Below are 21,624 nucleotides of genomic sequence, written 5' to 3'. Positions count from 1 at the left end.
TTCAGGATTATGCGTATTGTGGAAGGACTATTCTGTAGATTGTATTTTGTAAAAGATACAGCTGTATGGTAATAATAGTTTGGTGGAAGTTATTTGGGCTGAGACATAGCTGGGGCTGGCCACCCAGGCTACCCAGCAAGTTCAGTGGGAGACTTTTCACTTGACTATTAGTTCTCTTCATTAATTCCTGTGTGCTCATAAATAGTGTGATGGGTATATCATCAAATGATATAATAGAATCATAGAGTTGGAAGGGGTCTTACAGACCTATCCAAGCATGTTACAAGATTATCTTAAAAATACAAACATTCAGCAACACATTATTTTTTGGGCTATACAAAAAGTACCAGGCGAGAATGACAACTTCCTAAGGAGAAAGGAAGGTGAATGGATACTTAGACTTAGGTCTCTGGTCCCCCATGAGTTAATTGAGAGTCTGGATCTCCTTTAAATGTCTGGCCATGGTGACTAAGCTCCTTTCTTAAAATCACTGGCCTTTTATGATCTGAAGATATATTGCATCATACACATCAGATCGTGGAGAAAGCCCTCAAGTCAGAGTTGACTTATGGTGACCACTGGTGGGGTTTTCATGGCAAGAGTCTAACAGAGGAGGTTTGCCATTGAGATACAGGCAGTTCTATCTTATCTATTCCATAGCTCAAGGTGATATTTGAAACCTGTATAGAAAATATGTTACCATGTTGTCTCCTAGCACTTTATCTTGAATCATCTATGTATATATTTTTGTGGTTTTTCCAATTGGAAATAACAAACAGTTGTAGTTTTGGATGTTGTGAAGGAATTTTTAAGATAAACTTGTAACATGCTTGGATAGGTACTTATATATTATATTTTAATGTTTCCAATTTTACAAAGTAGTTGTTTTAAATTGATAAATTATGTTTTTATGGTGTTTCATAACAGATCCCCAACGAAGCCTCAAAGCAAAATGCATTGACAATCTCAATAACCTGAACAAATTCTTGCACCTTGCACCTGGTTTTTTTCTTGAATGCCCCCTTAATCATTGGGAGACCCCATTATGCTGACAGAGCTCATGCAGTACCTGTGAGCTCTCAGCCAACGGCTGTATCATCCATTGTGCCCACAGAGTCAGGACAGCATTCTCCAAATACTGTAATAATATTATTAGCAAATCTCCATTCTTATGACTGGTGTGGCATTTGTGAAGAAAGGTTTGTACCCTGCAAAGGACACACTACAGTCCCTACCCAAACCTTCAGTGCAGGCTGAGTGATAAGTGTCAGAATGGAAAGCAGGTTTGGGGCTTAAGCAGTGGAGTTCCAAACTGCCCTTTGGGCATCCTCAGAAAAGTCACTCACTGGTACAGGATAAAGTAAGACTGTTAAGTGTGGGTACAGCCTGTTTCCTGCTCCGAATAATCCTAGCTGTTGAAAATCAAGCCACCATCAATCTGTGTGGCAACACGGATTTGTGTCTTTTGGTCACACTATGATGGAATGATGGGAACTGGGGTGTGTGCGTAATGATTTTACTATAATGCTTTTACTAACAGAGCATCTGAAGGCTGGATTGGTGGTCCATAATGCACAGGTTGAAAATCTTGACTGAAGAGTCTGTCCCATTAATGGCTTATCTATGATCCTTCCTAACGAGTCTTCACTTTGTACTCTAGCAAAGACCACAAACAATTGTCAGCTTCCTTGGAGATCCTGACAGTCACCGTTGTCCCACCTGAGGTGTTACAGGCTCCCTCCCAGAAACCAGCTCCACTCAGAGTCAGGGGGAGAGTCTTTCCACCACATTCAACGCTTGCTTTGAATATGCCTGGCAGCTTCAGTTTAAACTGCACCTGGCAGTTGGCTGGCAGGATACCCGCAAGAGGTGCCAATAACTCATAGTCGTCCTCCCAGTTTGTATAGCTCTGTGGGAAAACCGGCCACGTCACACTCTTGTTTGGGCAGGAGAGGAGGTAGCTGAGGGCACACTGGTGGTTACCTGGATCAGATGCCTTCTTGGCCCAGATGAGAAGAGCAAATTTCCCCGCATGGGGAAGGTGAATCTTTAACTCGGCCTGGTTCCCTCGACAGGTTTTCCAGATGTGACGCCTCATTGTGTTCTCTGGCAACCTGCTGTTATCGGACTTGAGTGTGGCAAAGAAATCCAGATCTTTAGTCCGAATGAAAGTGACAACACAGCGCCCATCTTCTGTGTGGATAACTGGAGCAGGAGGCAAGGCCTTCAGGATCCCTGCCTGCTCCGTGAGCCAACTGGGTCCCACTGGTTGGATGAGGTCCCGGGGCAAAGAGATGCTCTTGTCCACAGCGCTGCACTTCAGTGAGTATTCTAACACGAGACTGTAGTTTTCTTTCTTGTCATGGAAGTGTTTTGCATAGATCTGCAAACAATGGGTTCCTGTCTGCTGGGGATACACTTCTAGCTTCATCCCATTCTTCTGGAGTGTCAATAAACAATTCTCTTTTGCCTCATTTAGTTTAAACAGGAACAGTGCTGGAGAGTGAGTCTCAACAAAAATGGTTGCTTTGCCATTTTCTGTGGAACAAGAAGAATAGTTGTAAAACTTATTCCATAAATGGACTTCCTTGATGGCATAAGGCAAATTATAAAATGTGTGGAGGCTCTCAAAGTGGAGCTGGACAGTCTCTTACACTCATGAGCAGATACATCCACTGCCGGCGCCAGGGTCTCTGGCGCCTGTGGCAATCCCCCCCGCGCACACGCAGCACGCATGCACCACATACTGCACGATGATGTCATCGCGCAGTGCAAGCCAGGGCATTCGACGGTGGATGGCTGGGGTGGCGGGCGGAGGCTGCTCCGCGCTCCGCACGCTGCCCTGGCAATGGCTCTTGGCTGCTGCACCCAGCCGGGGGCGTGAGGCGCCAGCGGCAGCGGTAAGGGGCTGGCTGGCTGCAGCAGCTGCAGGCCAGCCACACCAGCTCCGCAGCGCGTGCCTCCGCTCCCGACACCCCCTCCGGCGCCTCTCCAGGGCCCTTGTGCCTGAGGCCACTGCCTGCCTGGCCTCTATGGGCGCGCCGGCCCTGGATACATCTTTTCAGACAATGATGTTAGCTGAGTAGTCTCTGAACATCCTCACATATTGAAAATCCTACTTAATTTGCATAGTGCCACTTTCGGCACCAGAAAAAGCAGCATGGTTTGAAAATGACATAGCTATTCCTGCTCTGGGCTCTATCCCAGCAGGGGTTGGTTTCGCCCACTGGTGCCAGCCTCTGCCTGGGTCATCCTGGGCAAAGCATTCTGGTTTGGATGCGGGGTCGGGGGGAGCTTAAGTATGGGTAGTCGAGCTGCTCCCCTTTTAGGTTTTCCCATGCAAAGTTTTCCCCATGTGTTCATTTTCAGTCTTTTAAAAAAATTCAGCCCTTATATTGATCTGTCGATCTATTGATATAAGTACGCATAAGATTTTTTAAAAGGGTGTGTGTGCTGTGACATCATCAATGATGCCGACAATGGCAACAGAATCCTCACTTGAAAACCCTGATTATTTAAGGCAGGTGCACAGCAAAATAAACCAACTCCACAACTGTAAAAATGCAGAGGGAGGGCAGATGTGCAGAAGAACTGTACCCAAATGGATTCCAATTCTTGGGGATCAACTGCTCAGAAAATCAGGAATAAAATGAGTGTGTGGAAAAGCCTCAGATTTAATACAGTCTTGACTCAGTCAAGATCTGAGGGGTTATACTGGAAGCAGCATTGCTTCTGGAGAAGCAAATTAATGGAACCAAACCTCGCCTCCACTTTCTTCCAACTTAGTTTAGCTAGGAAAATGGCCCCCTACTTTGACACAGCCAGTCTGGCCACCTGGATCCAAGTCATGGTAACATCAAGACTAGACTACTGTAATGCACTTTACATATGTCGCCACTCAAAGTCAACTGTGAGACTCCAGTTAGCACAAGACACTGCAGCTTGGTTACTGACAGGATCTAGGCAGAACATGTATATTACTCCCATTCTGCAGTCACTCCATTGGATACCCATCAGTTACTGGGTTCAGTTTTGGTACTGGCTGTCACATACAAAGCCCTTCATGGCCTAGGCCCATCGTATCTGCAAGACTGCCTCTGTCCCTATGTTCCTCCACAGCAGCTTCACTCATCTGAACAGGGCCTCCTGCAGATATCACCCTGCAGTTGGCAAAATCAACAGCTGCTCACACATTCATACTCTGTGTTGTAGCTCCCACCTTATGGAATGGCCTCTCCGAAGAGGTCAGGAAGACTTCCATTCTTTCGGCTTTTCACAAACAATGTAAAATGGAACTGTTCGATATAGCATTTTTATAAAGGAATAGGGCTGCATTATAATAGAATGATTCAAGCAGACATTTCAATAAAGAGAACAGATCTGTGAAGTATATTACTACTATGTGTTATTTGTTGCTGTATGTTATCTTTCTTTTGTATTTCTGCTTACATAATACTTTTCTTGCATTGTTTAACATTATATTTATGCTAGGACTCTCATGGTGCTGGGGTGCCTGCTGACACATTTCTGGTGCTGGACAACTGTTTTAAGAAAGTGGGCAGGGCCAGGCGGGGCTTTTCCCCAGAGGGCTTCTGATTGGCTACACAGATTCAAAAAATTGCTTTTGACAGCAGCTGCCACCACAGCATAACGATCTTCACTGCATGACTGAAGGTAAGCAGGAAAATACTTTCAACCAATATGTTCATTTTAAAAGGCATCCTGTTAAGCAGTTTGTGCCTGAAATGTTGAAGTGTTACTATCAGAGTTAAAAATAACCTCTTTACCTGATATTCTATGATGGGCTCCACCTCCTGCAACAGCCATCATGTCGTCGGCTCTACCTCTTGTGGCAGCCATTTTGTGGTTGTTCCCATTACCCTGTGTCAGAATTTCAAAGGTGCCCCACAGGCTCAAAAAGGTTGGGGACTCTTGATGAATGCTTCATTTCAGATTTCTGCAATCCTAGTCCTATAAATGTCTCCTCATCCTGTTGATTGTACTGACTTACATTAGGTAATCCACCTTAACCCTCAGTGGAAAGGTGGACTACAAAAATATAAATAAAGTGCCTTTCAACACTGAATGGTCCCTACCACTTCAATGCCATTTTTTCTAACTCAGTTCTGTGGCAACCATTTCCACTATAAGATTACAACCATCTATTGCAACAATGTACTCGTTCCCAGCTTTCATTTTTAAAAAGTAAGTCTCTATCCCTTTTGTTTCCACTTTGCAAGTGTGTCAAACAAGTATGCATATTATCTCCCTACCTGTTCAACCTCTATGCAGAGTATATCATAAGGAAAGCTGGATTAGATCCTGAAGAAGGTGGAGTGAAAATTGGTGGAAGGAACATTAACAATTTGAGATATGCAGATGACCCCCACATTACTAACAGAAAATAGCGAAAACTTGAAAAACTACTGATGAAGATTAAAGGAGAAAGCGCCAAAACATGAACATCAAGAAGACAAAAGTAATGACTACTAAGGAATTACACAATTTTAAAGTTGACAATAAGGAAATTGAAGTTGTTCAAGATTTTCCATTCCTTGGCTCAATCATCAACCAACAAGGAGCCCGCAATGAAGAAATCAGAAGATTGAGACTTGGTAGAGCAGCTGTGACGGAGCTAGAGAAGATCCTTTGTTACCAGAACTGCTCTTTATTATAATGGGGAATTAGCTATAGCAGTCTGTAACTATTAATATTAAGCGAGGATCATAACCTATGTTTACGGAGGTCCCGATCCCAGACGCTCTAGTGAAAAAGAGGCAGACAAGGAGTAAGGTCCAAACACGTGTATTGAGTGTAGCGTAAGCCTAGCTTGCACAATCATACAAAGAACATACAAGGTCTAGGAAATACAGAGTAGGAAATATAGAGACATTCGCATTAGCTGGTTCCCAACGATGATAGGGGGAATACTCACTTATCCTGAAGCGAAGCAGAGACCCAACAGCGAGGTGGCCCAATGCCAGCACTGGGACCACAGATGGACAGCAAGGAAGTCTGGATAGGAATGGCCTAAGCACCAAGTGGTCTGGGAGACCAGCTTAAATACCCCAAAACGTACCCTGGGGCTGGTGCTGTACTTGGTGGTTCTCACAGATTAAAACAAAGGGTCTAATGGGCTACTGAATGGCTTGGATGGGCCACTTTGGTAATCAGATTGTGATAAGTGACACCTCAGGAAGAGGGGACAAAAGAGGGAGGGGGAAATCCAAGTGGGCTGAAAGGATGTTCCAGCGGACAGGGCTTGTCCTGATGTCATCAGCTTTGGAATGCGGAGGTTTCTTTGAGATGCATTCTTTAAGTGCTTGGGATGGTCAGCACTTAGTTCTTCTCCGGGGCGGCTCCTAAGATATGCAGAGCGGGGCGAGGTACTCTTGCTGCGGACGTGGTGTGCCCGCTTCGCCGAAATGGCTTCCCAAAGCAGTCTTCTTCCCAGGGTCTTCTGGCTGCCTAAGAACATGGATGCCGGCTGGGCATAGCTGGGGCTGGATAGCAGGCTGCCCGGTAGCGAGGGCAAGCTCGGCGACCGGCTTGCGGGAGGCTCCAGGCGGGAACTGACCAGGGAGCGCCTAGCCAGGCTCGCTGGAGGTCTCCCCGGCAGGCGCCCGGCTGCTAGCAGCGGCTTGGGCCCATATGAGGCAGGCTTCCATGGAGGCAGCGGGAACAACACTTTAAAACACAGTCCAAAGCAGGGAACAGGCACGGTCCGTGGCAGATGGCAAAGCAGGCACGGGGAACACAGTCCAAACGCACACTGGGAAGTCCAGATACAGGTCAGGGCAGGGCTGCCCAGAAAGAGTCCTTTGTGCAGTTATCCAAACATGGAGTCAGTAAACTACACAGTCTATTACAGCAGCAGGGTAATTGACACGCAGGCAGGAAACTGACACGTGTATCAGAGCACACACGTGCAAAGCAATCTTTGTGCAGCAGTGAAACAGCAACGCAGGAAACTTTAGCACAGTTCATGGCAGGCTTTAAAGCAGGGGAGGGGGCCTACTTGGCAACACCTTAAAGATAAAGATGTCTCTCTGGGAACCAAGATCAAGATAATCCAAACTATGGTATTCCCCATTGTGATGTATGGATGTGAAAGTTGGACAGTGAAGAAAGCTGACAGGAAGAAAACAGGTTCATTTGAAATGTGGTGCTGGAGGAGAGTTTTGCGGATGCCATGGACAGCCAAAAAAGACAAATAAGTGGGTTCTAGATCAAATCAAGCCTGAATTCTCCCTAGAAGCTTCTCATGATGTGACCAAAGTAAGATAGCCTCAGTTTTGTCATCTTACTTTGGTCACATCATGAGAAGACAAGATTCGCCAGAAAAGTCAATAATGCTAAGAAAAGTGGAAGGCAGTAGGAAAAGAAGAAGACCTAAAACGAGATGGCTTAATAAAAGAAGCCATGTCCTCCATTTTGCAGGATCTGAGCAAGTCTGTTAATGAAAGGACATTTTGGAGGACTTTCCTTCATACGGTCGCCTTAGGTCGGAGGCAACTTGACGGCACATAACACACACCACACATCCCTTTTGGTTGTGGAGCTATAAGGGGAAAGGTATTGACAGCACATTGTGCTTTATAACTCTGCAACCAAAAGGGCTAAAGACTTCTTAAAAAATAGAGCTAGGAACTAATATATTATTACAATAGATTTATATATATATTTTAAAGTTCTCCAGTTCTTCAGTACAACAGTCTGCCTACATGGGGTTGCAGTTCACAACTGGCTGCTCACTACAAACTTTATTGTTTCTGCCATCAACACCACTTATGTAAGCCCATTGCACCCATATTTTCTTGCCTGACAGATCTGAAGATGCAAAACAACTATCAGAAATCTTCAATTCTGGGGTTACTAACTTCTCCTACTGCATGCTATTAGGGGACCAAGTGCCAGTCACGGTCAACTTAGATGTGCAAGTTTTTAAAGAGTTAGGTCTGGGGAACTCGAGTTCCCAACTTGAGTTCCCTGCAGATACACAGCAGCTTTGGGGAATGGCTGTTAAAAATAGCCTAAACAGCTTCAAAATGCCTCCACTGGCAGAGAAGGGGCTCCTCCCCATTCAAGCCATTTCCCCATGTCAAAATAGCACAGGAGGGAAGCCCCCTCTTTTTATTGCTGCACATGCACACACCTCTCTCACAGCATGAGGGGGGAGGGAGGAGGCCCCCCCCCCACGGATGCATTCTGAGGCTTGTTTGAGCTTTTCCTTTATTTTTTAACAGCCATTCCACAAAACTTTTGTTTGGTTGCAGGGAACCCAAGTTGAGTCTAACCCAACTCTTTAAAAACCTGCATGTCTACCTTAACCCTCAGTTACCCTTCTTATCCCAGTATCATAAAGAACTATTGGTGTAATATTTGGAAGGATGCATATAAGCAACTATGCTTATATGCTGCTCCCCCAAAAGTGCAAAAATAGATTCCATTTTCTATTTGTCTGAGCCACCTAAAGAAGTCTCAGCTTCCTCTTTAAAAACATGAGCTTATTATTAATAATGTTAAGCTTTTTTTTTAAAAGCGATATCAGAACTTTTTGTTGATGTTACCTGTTCGAATGACTCCTGTTTGGGGAGATGCCGCAACCATCCCCTCAGAGTAAAATTCAGATCTACAATATACATTGTGCTCAAACTGCTGCCGAGTCAGCCTGGGTTTCAGAAGCTGCCACTCATGGTCTTCTGGAAAGTGACCGGCAATAAACAGAGCGGGATGGGTCAGGAAGTAAAACTCATCATATCTGGAACACAGAGGAAGCAAGCTCAACCAGACTGAAATCTTGCAGTGTGTCATAATGTCTCTGAAGTGAGCACCAGATAAGCAGGCAAAGCTATCTGCAGATGAGTGTGGACAAAATCCTCCAGCAAGTTTTCCTGCTACAACTCCACTAAAATGGACAGGAGTGGGAGAGGAACAGTAACAGATACTTGTGTGGGTCTTTGCAGAGGGTTTTTCTCAAAATATGCAGTGTTTCTGAAGGATAAATTTAGAGTCTTCTTATATGAAGCAGACTTGACATTTGCACAGCTGTTGGCCAGTGACATTCCACCATATATACCTTCCCTGAATATACTCTACAAACAACTCAGTTCTCAGAGTCTCTCTGCATGAGATGCCTTAGCATGTGTTTGTCAAAGGTGGGGGGAAACAGTGTTAGCCAGGAAGGGTACTTTAAAAAGACAGAGCCTGTGGAGATTGCTCCTCAGAGGGTTTGTTAATTTCATCTTTGCCTCCCAGAAGGCTCTCTCAATTTCACCTTTTCAGTCTAAAACTGTAAGATCACAACCAGAGGGCAGCGAGGAATGGAAATGGGCTAGAGCTGCCTTCCAGAGCCAGACTTGGACCTGGAGAGGTTATAATGGGCTGAAGTTTCCCTCTGGCATTTCACAGCCCCTTCACACAGCTCCACTGTAAAGCAAGGCATTTGTCGTGTCGCTGGCTCTTGTCTTTTCAGACTACCTTTCCTGGCTAACATTCGCTTCTCCTGACAGGTGTTATTCACGTGTCAAATGTCTCATGTAGAGAGACTCTCAAAAAGAGCTGCAATGGCTCAGTGCAGGACACATGTAAAGTATGCTTTGCAGTTGTGTGATGCACAGGCAACCTTCTCATACAGTTCCCAACCTCCAGGATCTCCAGTTATGCACCAGTGTTGCCCATGAAGCCTATACAGAGTGATGATCCAGCCCATTCTGTTAGCATAAGCGTTCCTAATCTCAGTCACTCTATGGAGACAAATGAATGATGATCAGAGTTTACCTATTCCTCCCTGCCTCCTAAGCCCACACTAATTCCTGCTACTTCTGCTTTCAAGGTCACTCCTGTTGCTATGAGGTCATAAGCCCAGGCAAGTGGTCCTAAGGCCACCAGAGTGGGGACAGCTGTGGTGCCAGCAAACTAATAGTGGAAAGAAACTCTGCCTTCATTGCATGACTGATTATTCAAGATTCGTACCTGAAAGTGAACTTGTTACAAGAGTGATCAACAGTCCCACTTCCCCACGTGCAGTCCAAAAGGTGCCACCTTCCATGGAGGAAAACAGCGTTCCAGGCATGATCAGACTCCCCCTCAAAGACGTGTCCTGGTTTATATCTTCCCCCTTTGCTGTAGCCTGAGAGTGTCTTGCACTGGATCCCTGCAATACTGAAGGGAAGAACAGTATTAAGAAACACATGAGCACATGAAATTTTTTTATATTACTGAGTCAGACTTCCAGACAAATTATTTACTATCTGATCTTTTGAACTGGAGATGCTGGAGGATGAACCTGGAATCTTCTGCGTGCAAAGCAGCTTTCCCCTGGACTGTAGTCGAGTTGAACATCCTATTTATTTGTATCTTGACAAGGCTAAATGTCAAGATTACACCCCACAGTGCAGAAACTGGTGCTGGGAGACAAATTAACCTGAAAACCACAGAATTCAGTGCTGTACGTTGTTATCTACTTGCCTTCAGAGCGACAATAATTCCAAATAAAATAACTGAACATGTGTTTAATTTGTCTAATTAATACAGGTTATTCGGTTTTGCTTCTTTGCCACAGGATTTGGGTTACCTCCACACCAAATGTTTAGTACAGACTAACCAAAGAAGATAGCTGGTATTTGATCTGGAGTTGAGAATTATTAAGACTATTCAGTCATCCACACTACAGGTTACCTGCACATTTCTTCAAAGAGTGCAGCGTATCCGGCACAAACACTCTTTCTATATCGAAAAACATCTGCTGGCTGACAAAATCGCTTGGCTGTGTCATGCAAGCCTTCCACATCATATTCTGAAGGGATAATTAACAACAATTACGACATTTCACCCAGAAATCTGAAGTCCGCAACAAGAAGATGTGCTGTAGCAGGGTTGTAAACATTTATGAATTAATCTCAGTGATAAGTCAATTCATTAAGCATGTGGGAAGGGGAAAAAGGGGGAATTAAGACAGGGTGTTCCATGCTGAGCATTTTATTGGAAGGCATTTTCATATGCCACCTGATTAAAGCACTGATTTTGAAGGCATGTAAAAGTATTGGTATGATTTAACAGAAAAACTATTTATTCCATTAAACATCCTCAAAATTTCACCTGGATAAAATTACTCCTGCTTTTTGCAGTTTGTTATCTGATCATCAGATGATTTTTTAAATCAATGCTTACCATGTATTTAGTGCTGAGGATTGGGATGCCAATCAATTAGGGTAAAGGTAAAGGTAGTCCCCTGTGCAAGCACTGAGTCATTACTGACCCATGGGGAGACGTCACATCATGACGTTTCCTTGGCAGACTTTTTGTTATGGGGGTGGTTTGCCATTTCCTTCCCCAGTCATCTACACTTTACCCCCAGGAAACTGGGTACTCATTTTACCGACCTCAGAAGGATGGAAGGCTGAGTCAGCTTTGAGCTGGGTACATGAACCCAGCTTCCACCAGGATCGAACTCAGGTCGTGAGCAGAGCTCGGGCTGCAATACTGCAACTTACCACTATGTGCCACGGGGCTCTCTAGCCAATCAATTATCTGGCTTTATTTTAAAAAACACTAACAGGAGTTCAAATAAACTGCTGATATAGCATCATTCAAGTGGTGAAGTACTTTCAGACTGTCTTTGAGTCCAGCACTTCATTCCTTCTCTATGGAGAAGCAGCAGCCTCCACTACCAACCTTCCTGTTGATGTTGTGGAAGTTTTGTTTTCAGCCTGTCTGAAGGGCTTTTTTTCTCTGGAAAGTTTCCTCAAGCTTTGCTGTTGTATGGCAAGCCAACAGGAGAAATTCCTCAGCATGGCAAAGCCATAACTGGACAATGTTCATGGTTGAATGCCTGGTTAGCATGCAGTTGCCACAGGCATGGAGTCCCCATCACAAAAAGGGGGCAACTCTACATACCTATATGATGGCAAATCCATATCCAAATGGCTCGGACTTTCTCCAGGACATTGTGGGCTTCTTGGAGCAACGCAGTCACCAGGTTTTCCACACTGTTCTGGACATTCACCTGGTTTGCATGGAGTACACAGATTCAGAAGGTGATATGGGCAGGGGTCATTTCGTAGAAAAAGAGCTGCAGGAACTCATTAGCATAACTCATTAGCACAACCCTTGACATCACCAGAGGTGGATCATTAGCATAACTGATTTGCATATGCCCTGCCCCCTGACATCACCTATCCTGGCTGTTTTGGACCCAATCCTGGCCATTCAGGGCTGAAATTGGGCCCAAAATGGCAAAAGGGGGCTGAAAATGGCCGAAAAGGGGCCCAAAATGGTCAAGATTGGGCCGCTGCTGAGTGGGAGAGTGATCCACCACCCATCAGAGGCCTGATCCTGGCCATTTTGGGACCAATCCTGGCTATTTTGCGCCTGATCTTGGCCATTTTGGGCCCCGATCCAGGCCGAAACAGGCCCAAAATGGCCAAAAATCAGGTGGGCAGGGCCACCTGACGTGACCTTTTTGGAGACTACCGGAACTGCGTTTCTGCGTGGTCCCCCTCAAAATGAGCCCTGGATATGGGGAAGGGCTACTCACTTCCTGTCCAATCCCAATCCTGTGCCCTTTTCTGTTCAATGAGATTTACTCTCCAGCAAATATACCTAAACTTGCAGCCTAAGTCAAGTACCCAAGGCAGCTTCCAAAAAGGAGAAGTAAAAAGGCAAGGATATAGATACCCTAAATCAGGGGTCTGCAACTTTTGGCTGTAGAGGAGAAACTGAAGTGATCTTCCAGAATAACGAGCGTGGAATAAGGCTTTCTGAGATGTTAGTTCTGTGCAAATGGAACTGCTGGACTGAATCCAGTAACTCTTTTTCGCTAAGTTGGGTCCAGAAAGTCCCTTCCACGAAGGGCCAAGCTACAAGTGACAAATGACACTTGAACAGCAAGTGGATCGAGTGGAAAGCAAGTGGAGGGTAAGTGAACAGGGAAGAATACACTTGCCGTTCAAGTGTCATTCATCACTTGTAGTTTGGCCCTAAGTCTCCCAATAATAGAAAATGACTTCCTTTGACAGAGGAAGACTGAGTAGGGTTACCAACTGCCTTGAGAAAAATGTCCTGCCCCTTTAATACAGCCTAAATTTGTATAAATAGGCAGCTGATGCTTTTCATGGCATGGAGGTAAATAAAATCACCTGGTAAATAACATCCTATTAAGGTAGAGGTGATCCCCTGTGCAAGCACTGAGTCATTACTGACCCATGGGGGGATGGTTTGCCATTGCCTTCCCCAGTCATCTACACTTTACCCGCAGGAAAACTGGGTGCTCATTTTACTGGCCTCGGAAGGATGGAAGGTTGAGTCAACCCTGAGCCAGCTACCTGAACCCGGCTTCCACCAGGATCAGACTCAGGTCGTGAGCAGAGCTTGGGCTGCAGTACTGCAGCTGTGGCGCAGAGGGGTAAGCTGCAGTAGTGCAGCCCAAGCTTTTATAGAAAGGACAGGGCATTTTTCTCCTGGTCTGTTGGCAACCCTAAGTGGAAGGGAGTCATTAGCTCCAGCTTAACAGAAGAGAGTCACTGGATACACAACCCAAGGTCTTTCCACTCATAATGGTTCTATGGTGATGTGGACAAAAGTTTCCACTTTCCACCTATTGGTAGAGCCACGTTGAAAAGTATCAGCAAATATTTCCATTCAGAATAGCCACATTGTAGACTTGCCTTTGCTGCATAGGCCTCCAAGCTCTCAAACTGTCTCAGGTCTATTGACATTGATTTCAGAGCAGATTTATCCCATGGATAAGCTGGAAATAGATATGGAACAGTCATTTTAGAAACCAGCACTTAGGATTTTCCTGATGGGGACAAGTATTTAAGAAGAAAAAAGGAGGCCGCATACTGCTACTGAAAATATCTGAGTAAGAGATACCAGAGAATCAAAAGGACCAGAAAAGCTGGGGACTGTACCACTATCTCACTACACTGCTGTCAGTGTCACTATAACTATAAAGGGTTAAAAAGCTAGTTCTGCTGGACTAGGTGAATTTCTGCTCTGAGCCAGCAAAGTGTTTCTATAGACTATTCCATCGCTCGGATCAGTCAAAGTATACGATTTGCGGGTGGGAGTATAGCTGAAACTGAGCTTCCCACGGCAGTGTTTGCAGCTTCCACACTGGGTATTTGGTCTGGTTTTGCTGCTTGATGGGAAGCATTTCCCCCCACTTTCATACAGCCTTGTGGTACGTTTGTGCACCTTCTAGCTTTCCCCCCATTTTCCTGCAATCTTACTTACACTTGCTTTACAAGGATCTTTTAATAAAGATCATAGCCAAGCCAGGGTGGCTGCCCCATGGATGTCAAAGTCCAGATCTTTCTCAGCCATACCCACATTGATGCCATTTTCTGTGCCCCAGTCCCCCATGGCAGCTATTTCTCCTATCCCACCACCACTGGAGGGCTTTTGAGGATGTTTTTTTAAAAAAAAACACAACAGTAATATATATATTGTTTTAGAGTTATAATTATTCTCTGTTAGGTCTTCTGAATCCCCAGCTTCTGTTTAAAAAAAATAGTCTCTATCCCTTTACATTCTGGAGATATGCCTTTCTCCATATAGCACCACAACAAAAGAGGCTAGGGACTTATTTTCATAAAAGTGAAAGCTGGGGATTCAGTAGGAGAGTTAAGCTTATACTTCTGGTGTCTAGGTTGCCACTGGACTCAAATCCTGCTGTTCTACTGCAGACCAACATGGCTACCCACCTAAACTATCCTCAGTGTGGAAGTAACTGTTGTGGCTTTATTGGGGAAGATTTCTTCACAATGAAATCCATGAGATCTGGCATCGTTACCTCCTGTCCTGAATGTTTTCCTTAAAGTGCTATGAAATCCCTCTCTTCCTGGACAGTCAAAGAGCATAATGTCCATTCGATTCCTTGGGACTTAAAACGGAGGATCGTTTTGAGGGCAATACTGGTGGCATAGCAGTGATGCCAAGTGCAAACGTTACCATACAAATTTTGTTCCTCAGGCAGCCGTGGTCCTTGTTTCCCATCAACTTGAAAGCCTGCAGAATCAACACAGATGCAATGAAACCAGCAAAACCAAAAAAATCAGAATAAGAATCTCTACAATCTAAAACTAAAGGGTGGTGCTGGGCATAAGGGATTTCTTAAACAGTCCTCCTTGCACAGTTTTTTTCATTTAAAAGTGCCACTCAGGCTGTTTTTCTACCTGTAGTAGAAAAAAGTACCTCTTCAAGGGGCAAAAAGCAAATTAGAGGAGGAGGCTTTGGCATAGAAAACCTGTCAGAGGAAGACCCTTTAAGAAGCTGCACTTTGACTTCAAACTGCAGTCACAATTACTGCTTTAGGTAAAATAAGGCAATATTAGAGAACAATGCACACTCCCAAGCAAGCACCCATGGACTTCAGGCACTGCACTGCACTGCACAACTCAGAAATGTTTGCCAGCACTCACCTATCATATTAATCTCTACAACTGCTCTCCCTTACCCACATCTACTGCCACATGGAGGGCCTACTGACCTTCATTATCTTGCACTGTCAGGCTGGGAAAGACCCGAACATCTGGAAAAACACCAGGAAAACTGGTCAAGTGCAACTGCATACACATGCATGTATTCTTAGGTTCATAAAATACAAACAGGGATTATATAAAATTGGTAGGATATCAATGGATTCTAATTTCCATCTGCTGGGCTTTTGCAATTATACCATGCTTTTTTCTTCTTTGGTTCCGTAGTTGGGACATTTTCCTGTGCTGATCACATGCCTGAAAGTTTATTTCCTGTTTTGGAATGTTGCACCCTGGAATATTAGAGAACCCCCCACTTTTCTACTATGTTTTGTACAAAGTTTTGAGGCCTTGTTTTGAGAGGACTGGAAAACTGAGACAAACAGCATACAACTTCTCTCCAGCAGCTGAGATACAAATTCTCTCCCTTTTCTCCTAACGTATGTTCAGACATCCCTTGGTTTGGGAGGTGACTGAGCAAGCAGGGGGAAAAATCCCATAATGGATACAGCACGAAGATGAGAGGGGAGGGTGGTTAGTGAGTGGGATATAGTGCCATAGAGAGTTTGGCTTGATTCTAAGCTTTCCGTGAACAAATAGGTGTCAATGGTGGCTAGAACAGCATTTTTCCGTCTTCACCAGGCCCAACAACTCTCCTCATATCTATCTCAATCTGACCTTGTCACACTAATCCATGTGACGGTCATCTCGTTTAGAATACTGCAATTTGCTCTTCGTAGGGATACCCTTGAAGACGTTCCGGAGACTTCACATGGTACAGAAAGCAGCTGATTAGTTGCTGATCAAGTCACCGTGGTCAGCTCATATAACACTGATTTTGAAGCAGCTGCATTGTTACCAATTAGCCTCTAGATCCAATTCAAGGTGTCAGTCCTCACCTTTAAAGCTCTTCACAGTTTGGGACCCTCATACTTTCGGGTCTGCCTCTCCCATTATTAACCACCACCACCACCACCACCCCCGCCCCAGCCTGCTTCGTTCAACTTTGCAGGGCTTGCTGGTGGTTTCTGTTCCTGTGGTAGCACGACTTACTTCCACCATGGCCTTTACGATTGTGGAGCCCTTCCTTTGGAATGCACTGTTGGAAGGGACTCATGCTAAGCGGGACCAGTTGATGTTTCGGAAACACTGCAAGGCAGATCTATCCCAGTGTGATTTTGGTATATAATATTCTACTGTGAGGCAGAGCAAATTGCTGTGCATTTTATATGCCAGCTATTTTATGTTATTCGGAGGGTATTATAGGCTGCAGTTGAGACTAGAATGGTTTTTAATTATTTGTATTAAGCTTTTGGCCGTCGTCACACGGGCATCTCTTCCGTTAAATTTACAGCATATAGCGTCCTACCTGTTATCGACACAGTAACGTTTCTTTGGGTCACCTAACGGCTCTTTGCGCCACCAGCTGTCCACACCGAAGCACTCTGTTCTGTTCTCTCTAACCGCGCAGAAGCAGCTCCTCCCCCCCTTTTAAAAATTATTCTGGCTTTTAATTCCGCTATAATGGAATAACAGCATATAAACATTCTGTTAGAGCAAAACATTACGACCCTTTTGTTTTTCCAACTGTGAAATTATATAAATAGCCCTTTGCCCGCAGAAAACTCCCTGGCGTGATCCCCATCGCTGAAGACTCTGCCATGGCGATTGAGTCATTTTTACTTCAGCAGAAAGTTTGCATTGTGTTATGTCGTTATGGCGTTATAAGGACATAATAAAATAAAAAAAGGGGAGTCACAGGAAGAAATGGATTCTGGGATTGAAGGGAGGGCATAGGACATTGCGAGGCGAAATACATCGATGTGAGGCATTCACACTGAGACACAAAATATTGCGACTATCAAGCACAAAGCAGAAGAGAGAAAATAGCTACAGTGTTGGAATAAGGTGGGTGCCAGGAAATAGCGCCATTTTAGCACTAAATAAAAGCCCGTGTGATGACGGCCTTTGTTTTATTGTGATTTTATTGAATATATTGAATTGGTTGAATATTTTGTATTGGTTTTTAACTGTTGTAATGTTGTGAACTGCTTCAAGATCTTAATGGAAGAGAAGCAGAATAAAAATCAAATAAATAAATAAATTAGAGTCCACACTGTGAAGCAGCCATTTTCTACAGGGAAACTAATCTCTGTGGAGGTCAATTGTAATTCTGGGAGATTTCCAGACACCACCTGGAGGTTGGCAACATTACTGGGATGCACATTTGGATTATTAGCTCCACAACTGGTGAAGCGACTGACAGGACTGGGCAAGGGTACTTCTAGCTGTTGATCTTGAAGGCTGCACTTCTACAAAATTTCTGTGAGGGTCCTCTCTTGCTTTTAGCCTTAGAGTTTTAGCCTTACAGAGACTCAGTTGAGAGCTCGCCATCTCCCCCACGGCCTCATCATAACATGGCCTTGTTCTGTGGTGAACAACTGCTGAAAATTGTCTTCTTTGTTCAGACTGGAAATTTTAGAGTTCAGGAAACAAATTGTCTTACCTTTGAATCTGGGTTGTCTGTCTGTTTTCTTTGCCTTCCCTTCTTCCACATGAGCTGCTGAGAACATGAGCCTCCATTACTGAGTTGATAAACATTTGGCCAAACCCACTTGATAAGTGGGAGAACCAGCTCAATATTTATCTTCCCTGGACTCTTCAAATCACCTGCATTTACAGACAGAGGCAAGACAGGGCCTGGAAGGTCCTGAAAATTGCTGGCTTTTCAGGCCACAATATTGACCTCCTGACAAAAAATGGTTTTAGTGGTCAGACGAGGTTAAAAAAAACTTGTAAGCCCTCGCTCCAGTCCATTTTCTTTTGCTTGTCCTTGTTATACCAAACATTAATTCCAAAAGCCCTCAAGAACCCTTAGTCAAATCAGGAATGACAATCCGGATCAGGCAATCAGGAATGGCAATGAAAGCCCAGCGATGGAAGAGGGAAAGTGATTCCTCTGCTATCAGTGAGTTTACAAAGAGCCACCAATGCACAGCAGGAAGCAGGAAAAACCCAGGATTTCTGTTTTTACCTACCAAGCGTGTCAGGCTTCTCTTTGTCCTCCTTGTGCCTTGCAAAGCCTACAGAGGTATCAACACACACTGTTACAAATCCATAGAGAGAGAGCAGATCTGGCACTGAATGAGACTCCTTTTCCGGGTTTGCACATCTCCCTTCCCTCCCAGATCTCAGCCATGTCACTCATAACTCAATTATCTATCCCATGTAGCAGATCCAATCTGCAGTTCCATCAGGCTTCTTCAGTGGCACAGTGCAAGTGCAGATACACACTCCATGCCAGTGTAAACAAGCTTCATACACCAACATGGAGCTCAGACAAAATTGCTGCTTTGGACGGTGAGCTATGACACCACATTCTGGCTGAGGTCCCTCTCCTGCCCAAACAGGGATTTCCCCAACCAAAAGGCAGCATGCTAGGTATACCTCCTGTATAAATGTTTATGAATTTTATACCGTCTACAGTCTAGGATGCCAACCATGTATTACATGGGCCCAAGTGAAGTTGCACTTGGTATAGATGCAGGACAGGTGCATGTGCTCAAGCACATTTAATACTCACATCGGTAGCAGAGATAGAAGGGCTGCAGCGGGAAGCAGCAGATTGCCAGAAGTATCTGCTGAGTGTGAGACAAGCCATCACGAAAGGCCATTGTGATTCCGGATGTCCTGCTGGAAGGGAGAGAAGTAATCCAGTTGGCAGTTTTTCCGTGTGTACATGTGTTGGGAGTTCTGCAATACTCCAGGCTGTACATACTTTTGAAAATGGATTGTCAATGGGTTTCCTTGGGCCCAGGTTCTAGTTCCTCCTCCCAGCTGTTCCCTTGCTCAGCATGCTGCCGCCAGCTTCTGTTAACCCTTTATTCTTTGGTGGTTCTCACCCGACATTGCCAGGCATTCAGCTGTGCGCTACCACAACACCAGCCCAGTGCCCGCAGAGATGCCAGGGACGCGATCACAGCAACACATGGGTGCTGAATGTCAGCAGCCTCTCGCAAAAACAGCCCTGCAACCTCCAAAGCCCACCCTGCCCCCAAGAAGGAAGGAACAGAAGAATCAGGGATGCTGATGGAGCTTGGTGGTGATAAAATTTTCTTTCCATTGAGGCCAAGGGAAACGAAGGTGAACAAAATTATGAAATATATAATAACATATATAATAAAATTTAAGAAAATGTTTGAAACGTGCATTTGCTTTTCCTGATGTGCAAAAGTAACCTTGGATCCTCTCCTGTTCAACCCTATAGTAGACAGATATTCTACTTTTCTTGCCATTTTCCATCTGTCACTCAACAGAGAATTCATTTTGAAACTAACACAATGGAGAGACCTACTCCGCTCTCACCATTCAGGGACTAGCAACAAATTGCTATTCCGGGACCTCCTGAGCAAGTGCCCCTGAGATATGCCTTGGAGAAGCTCCTGCCTGTTAATCTCCTGAGATTCTGTCCCACAAAGCTTACTGTGGCCGATGCCCACATGCCTCTTGAATGCAACCTTTTCAGTTAGCAAATGCTGCTTTGTTTGTTAAAAAAAGATGCCGCAGTGTTTTGGGTACCTGATTATTTCCCTTGAAGGGAGAGAAGGAATCTTGCTTGCTTGAGATTCTTTGGAGCCGAAGTCCTTCACTTCCGTTCTGGAGAAAGCTACAACTCTTCTCAAGATACCTTGTTAGGTCTGCAGTTACTGTTGCTATGGGATGTGTATTCATACCTACGGAGACTTTCTGTCTCTAAAACAAGGTATGTGTAAGTAATCGTATTACTTTTGAAGGCTGCAAAAAGAAAAGATGTTTAAACAGGCAGGTGTATCACCGAGACACATGTGACAGAACTTGTTTTCTCTTCTTGTGATGTCAGCCAACAAGATCAATGTGAGTGCTTGGGAATCTGACAAAACAGAATGCACGGTTTTCTGAATGGGCAGTTCAGCTGAAAGAGTGAGTGTGTGTGAAAAGAAGGCCGGTTGCAGTCGTATGGAGAAAGCAGAGCAGAGAATTTGGTGGAGTTTGCTAAACTAGGGGACAACTAGGGAATATATCCAGGGAATATGTGCCATGCACGCGCTCCCTGGGGTTGTGGCAACATCACTTCCGGAAGTGACATCGTTGTACCAGCCACAAGAGCAATCCTGCACTTCGTTTGGGGCCAATTTGGGCCTCAAACAGGCTGAATCAGCCCTGTGCAGAGCACGGGAGTGCTCGCACAGCCAGCACAGTGACATCATTTCTGGAAGTGACATCACTGCATCAGCCCCTTGGGGCATCCGCGTGTGAAGAATGACTGCGTGCCCAACAGAAGATAAGTGCCAGGTTCCCTACCCTCCGGGTGGGAGGGGAGAGGGACCCAGCAACCCTACCCAGCAGCCCCGTCTGAACCACAGTATGACTTCTCCAGCGGGAAACGGGCCACAAAAGGAAGAAGGAGGGTGAGAAGAACAGCAGAAGCCTTGGAGCCAACCCATCCCAAATAAAAGGGAGCCCATTTTATTTCTGCTTCCTTCAGCCGGGATTTCTGAGGTGTACTTTCACTTCACTTTCGCTTTCTCCTTTCAGCAGGAAATTTTCTGTTGGTGGGGATGTCAGCAAAGGCAGGCCTCAGAAAGCATAATTTGTAACCTAGATATACCAAACTCCTTAGCCTTGGCCTCCTCTTGGGCCTTTCAACAGGCTAGTGAAAAGGATAAGGTCCAGAGTCTGGTCCTGTCAGGCAAGGCTGCCAAAAAAGAAAGCTACTGTAACATAGTGGTTAAGTGGCTAGGCTACAAATCAGTACTCTGCTGGTTCAAATCTAGGGTTCCCAGCCTCCAGGTAGTGGCTGGAGATCTCCTGGAATTATATCGGGTCTCCAGGCCACAGAGATCAGTTCACCTGGAGAACATGGCAACTTTTGGGGGTGGATTCTATGGAATTATGCCATGCCAAGGTCCTTTCCCTACCCAAACCCCACTTTCTCCAGGTTTCTCCAGGTTTTACCCCCCAGATCTCCAGGAATTTCCCAACTTGGAGATGGCAACCCTATTCAAATCCCATAATTGCCATGAGATCAGTAGGTGGGTCTGGGTAAGCCACTCCTCTCAGCTTCAATTCCACTGCAGTATTGGAGGGGGATAATGATAATACT

The 21,624-nt window shown here is 45.0% G+C and overlaps 1 protein-coding gene across 3 annotated transcripts; it reads right to left on the bottom strand.

Annotated features, from left to right (window-relative positions):
- Positions 1–1,198: 1,198 nt before the first annotated feature.
- On the bottom strand, positions 1,199–20,143 carry LOC129328081 (kyphoscoliosis peptidase-like). Of its 3 annotated transcripts, none has more exons than XM_054976829.1 (12): positions 20,061–20,143; positions 19,066–19,175; positions 18,521–18,565; positions 17,989–18,045; positions 15,494–15,535; positions 14,956–15,012; positions 13,668–13,750; positions 11,899–12,007; positions 10,681–10,798; positions 9,976–10,164; positions 8,571–8,761; positions 1,199–2,538 (listed from the first exon to the last, which is right to left on the bottom strand). In XM_054976829.1, the coding sequence occupies exons 2-12, from the start codon at positions 19,154–19,156 to the stop codon at positions 1,634–1,636; spliced, it is 1,887 nt and encodes a 628-aa protein (XP_054832804.1). In that variant the 5' UTR covers positions 19,157–19,175; positions 20,061–20,143; the 3' UTR covers positions 1,199–1,633. The 3 variants fall into 3 exon arrangements, with proteins under 3 accessions (XP_054832804.1, XP_054832803.1, XP_054832805.1); XM_054976828.1 differs by having other exon boundaries at positions 19,066–19,172; positions 20,061–20,136; XM_054976830.1 differs by having other exon boundaries at positions 17,989–18,042; positions 19,066–19,172; positions 20,061–20,136.
- Positions 20,144–21,624: the final 1,481 nt, after the last annotated feature.

This window comes from Eublepharis macularius, chromosome 4 (assembly GCF_028583425.1).
Source record: "Eublepharis macularius isolate TG4126 chromosome 4, MPM_Emac_v1.0, whole genome shotgun sequence".
Lineage (NCBI taxonomy): Eukaryota > Metazoa > Chordata > Lepidosauria > Squamata > Eublepharidae > Eublepharis > Eublepharis macularius.
The sequence above is the reverse complement of the archived record's forward strand: the minus strand, read 5'-3'. Positions and strand labels throughout refer to the sequence as shown.

Excerpts from the sequence above, each read along its gene's own strand:
- LOC129328081 (XM_054976829.1), bottom strand. The coding sequence starts at position 19,156 with ATGGCCTTTCGTGATGGCTTGTCTCACACTCAGCAGATACTTCTGGCA. Across the intron at positions 15,013-15,493 it reads GACAGTGCAAGATAATGAAG|GCTTTCAAGTTGATGGGAAA; the intron begins GTCAGTAGGCCC and ends TTGATTCTGCAG. Across the intron at positions 8,762-9,975 it reads TGTAACAAGTTCACTTTCAG|ATATGATGAGTTTTACTTCC; the intron begins GTACGAATCTTG and ends TCTGTGTTCCAG.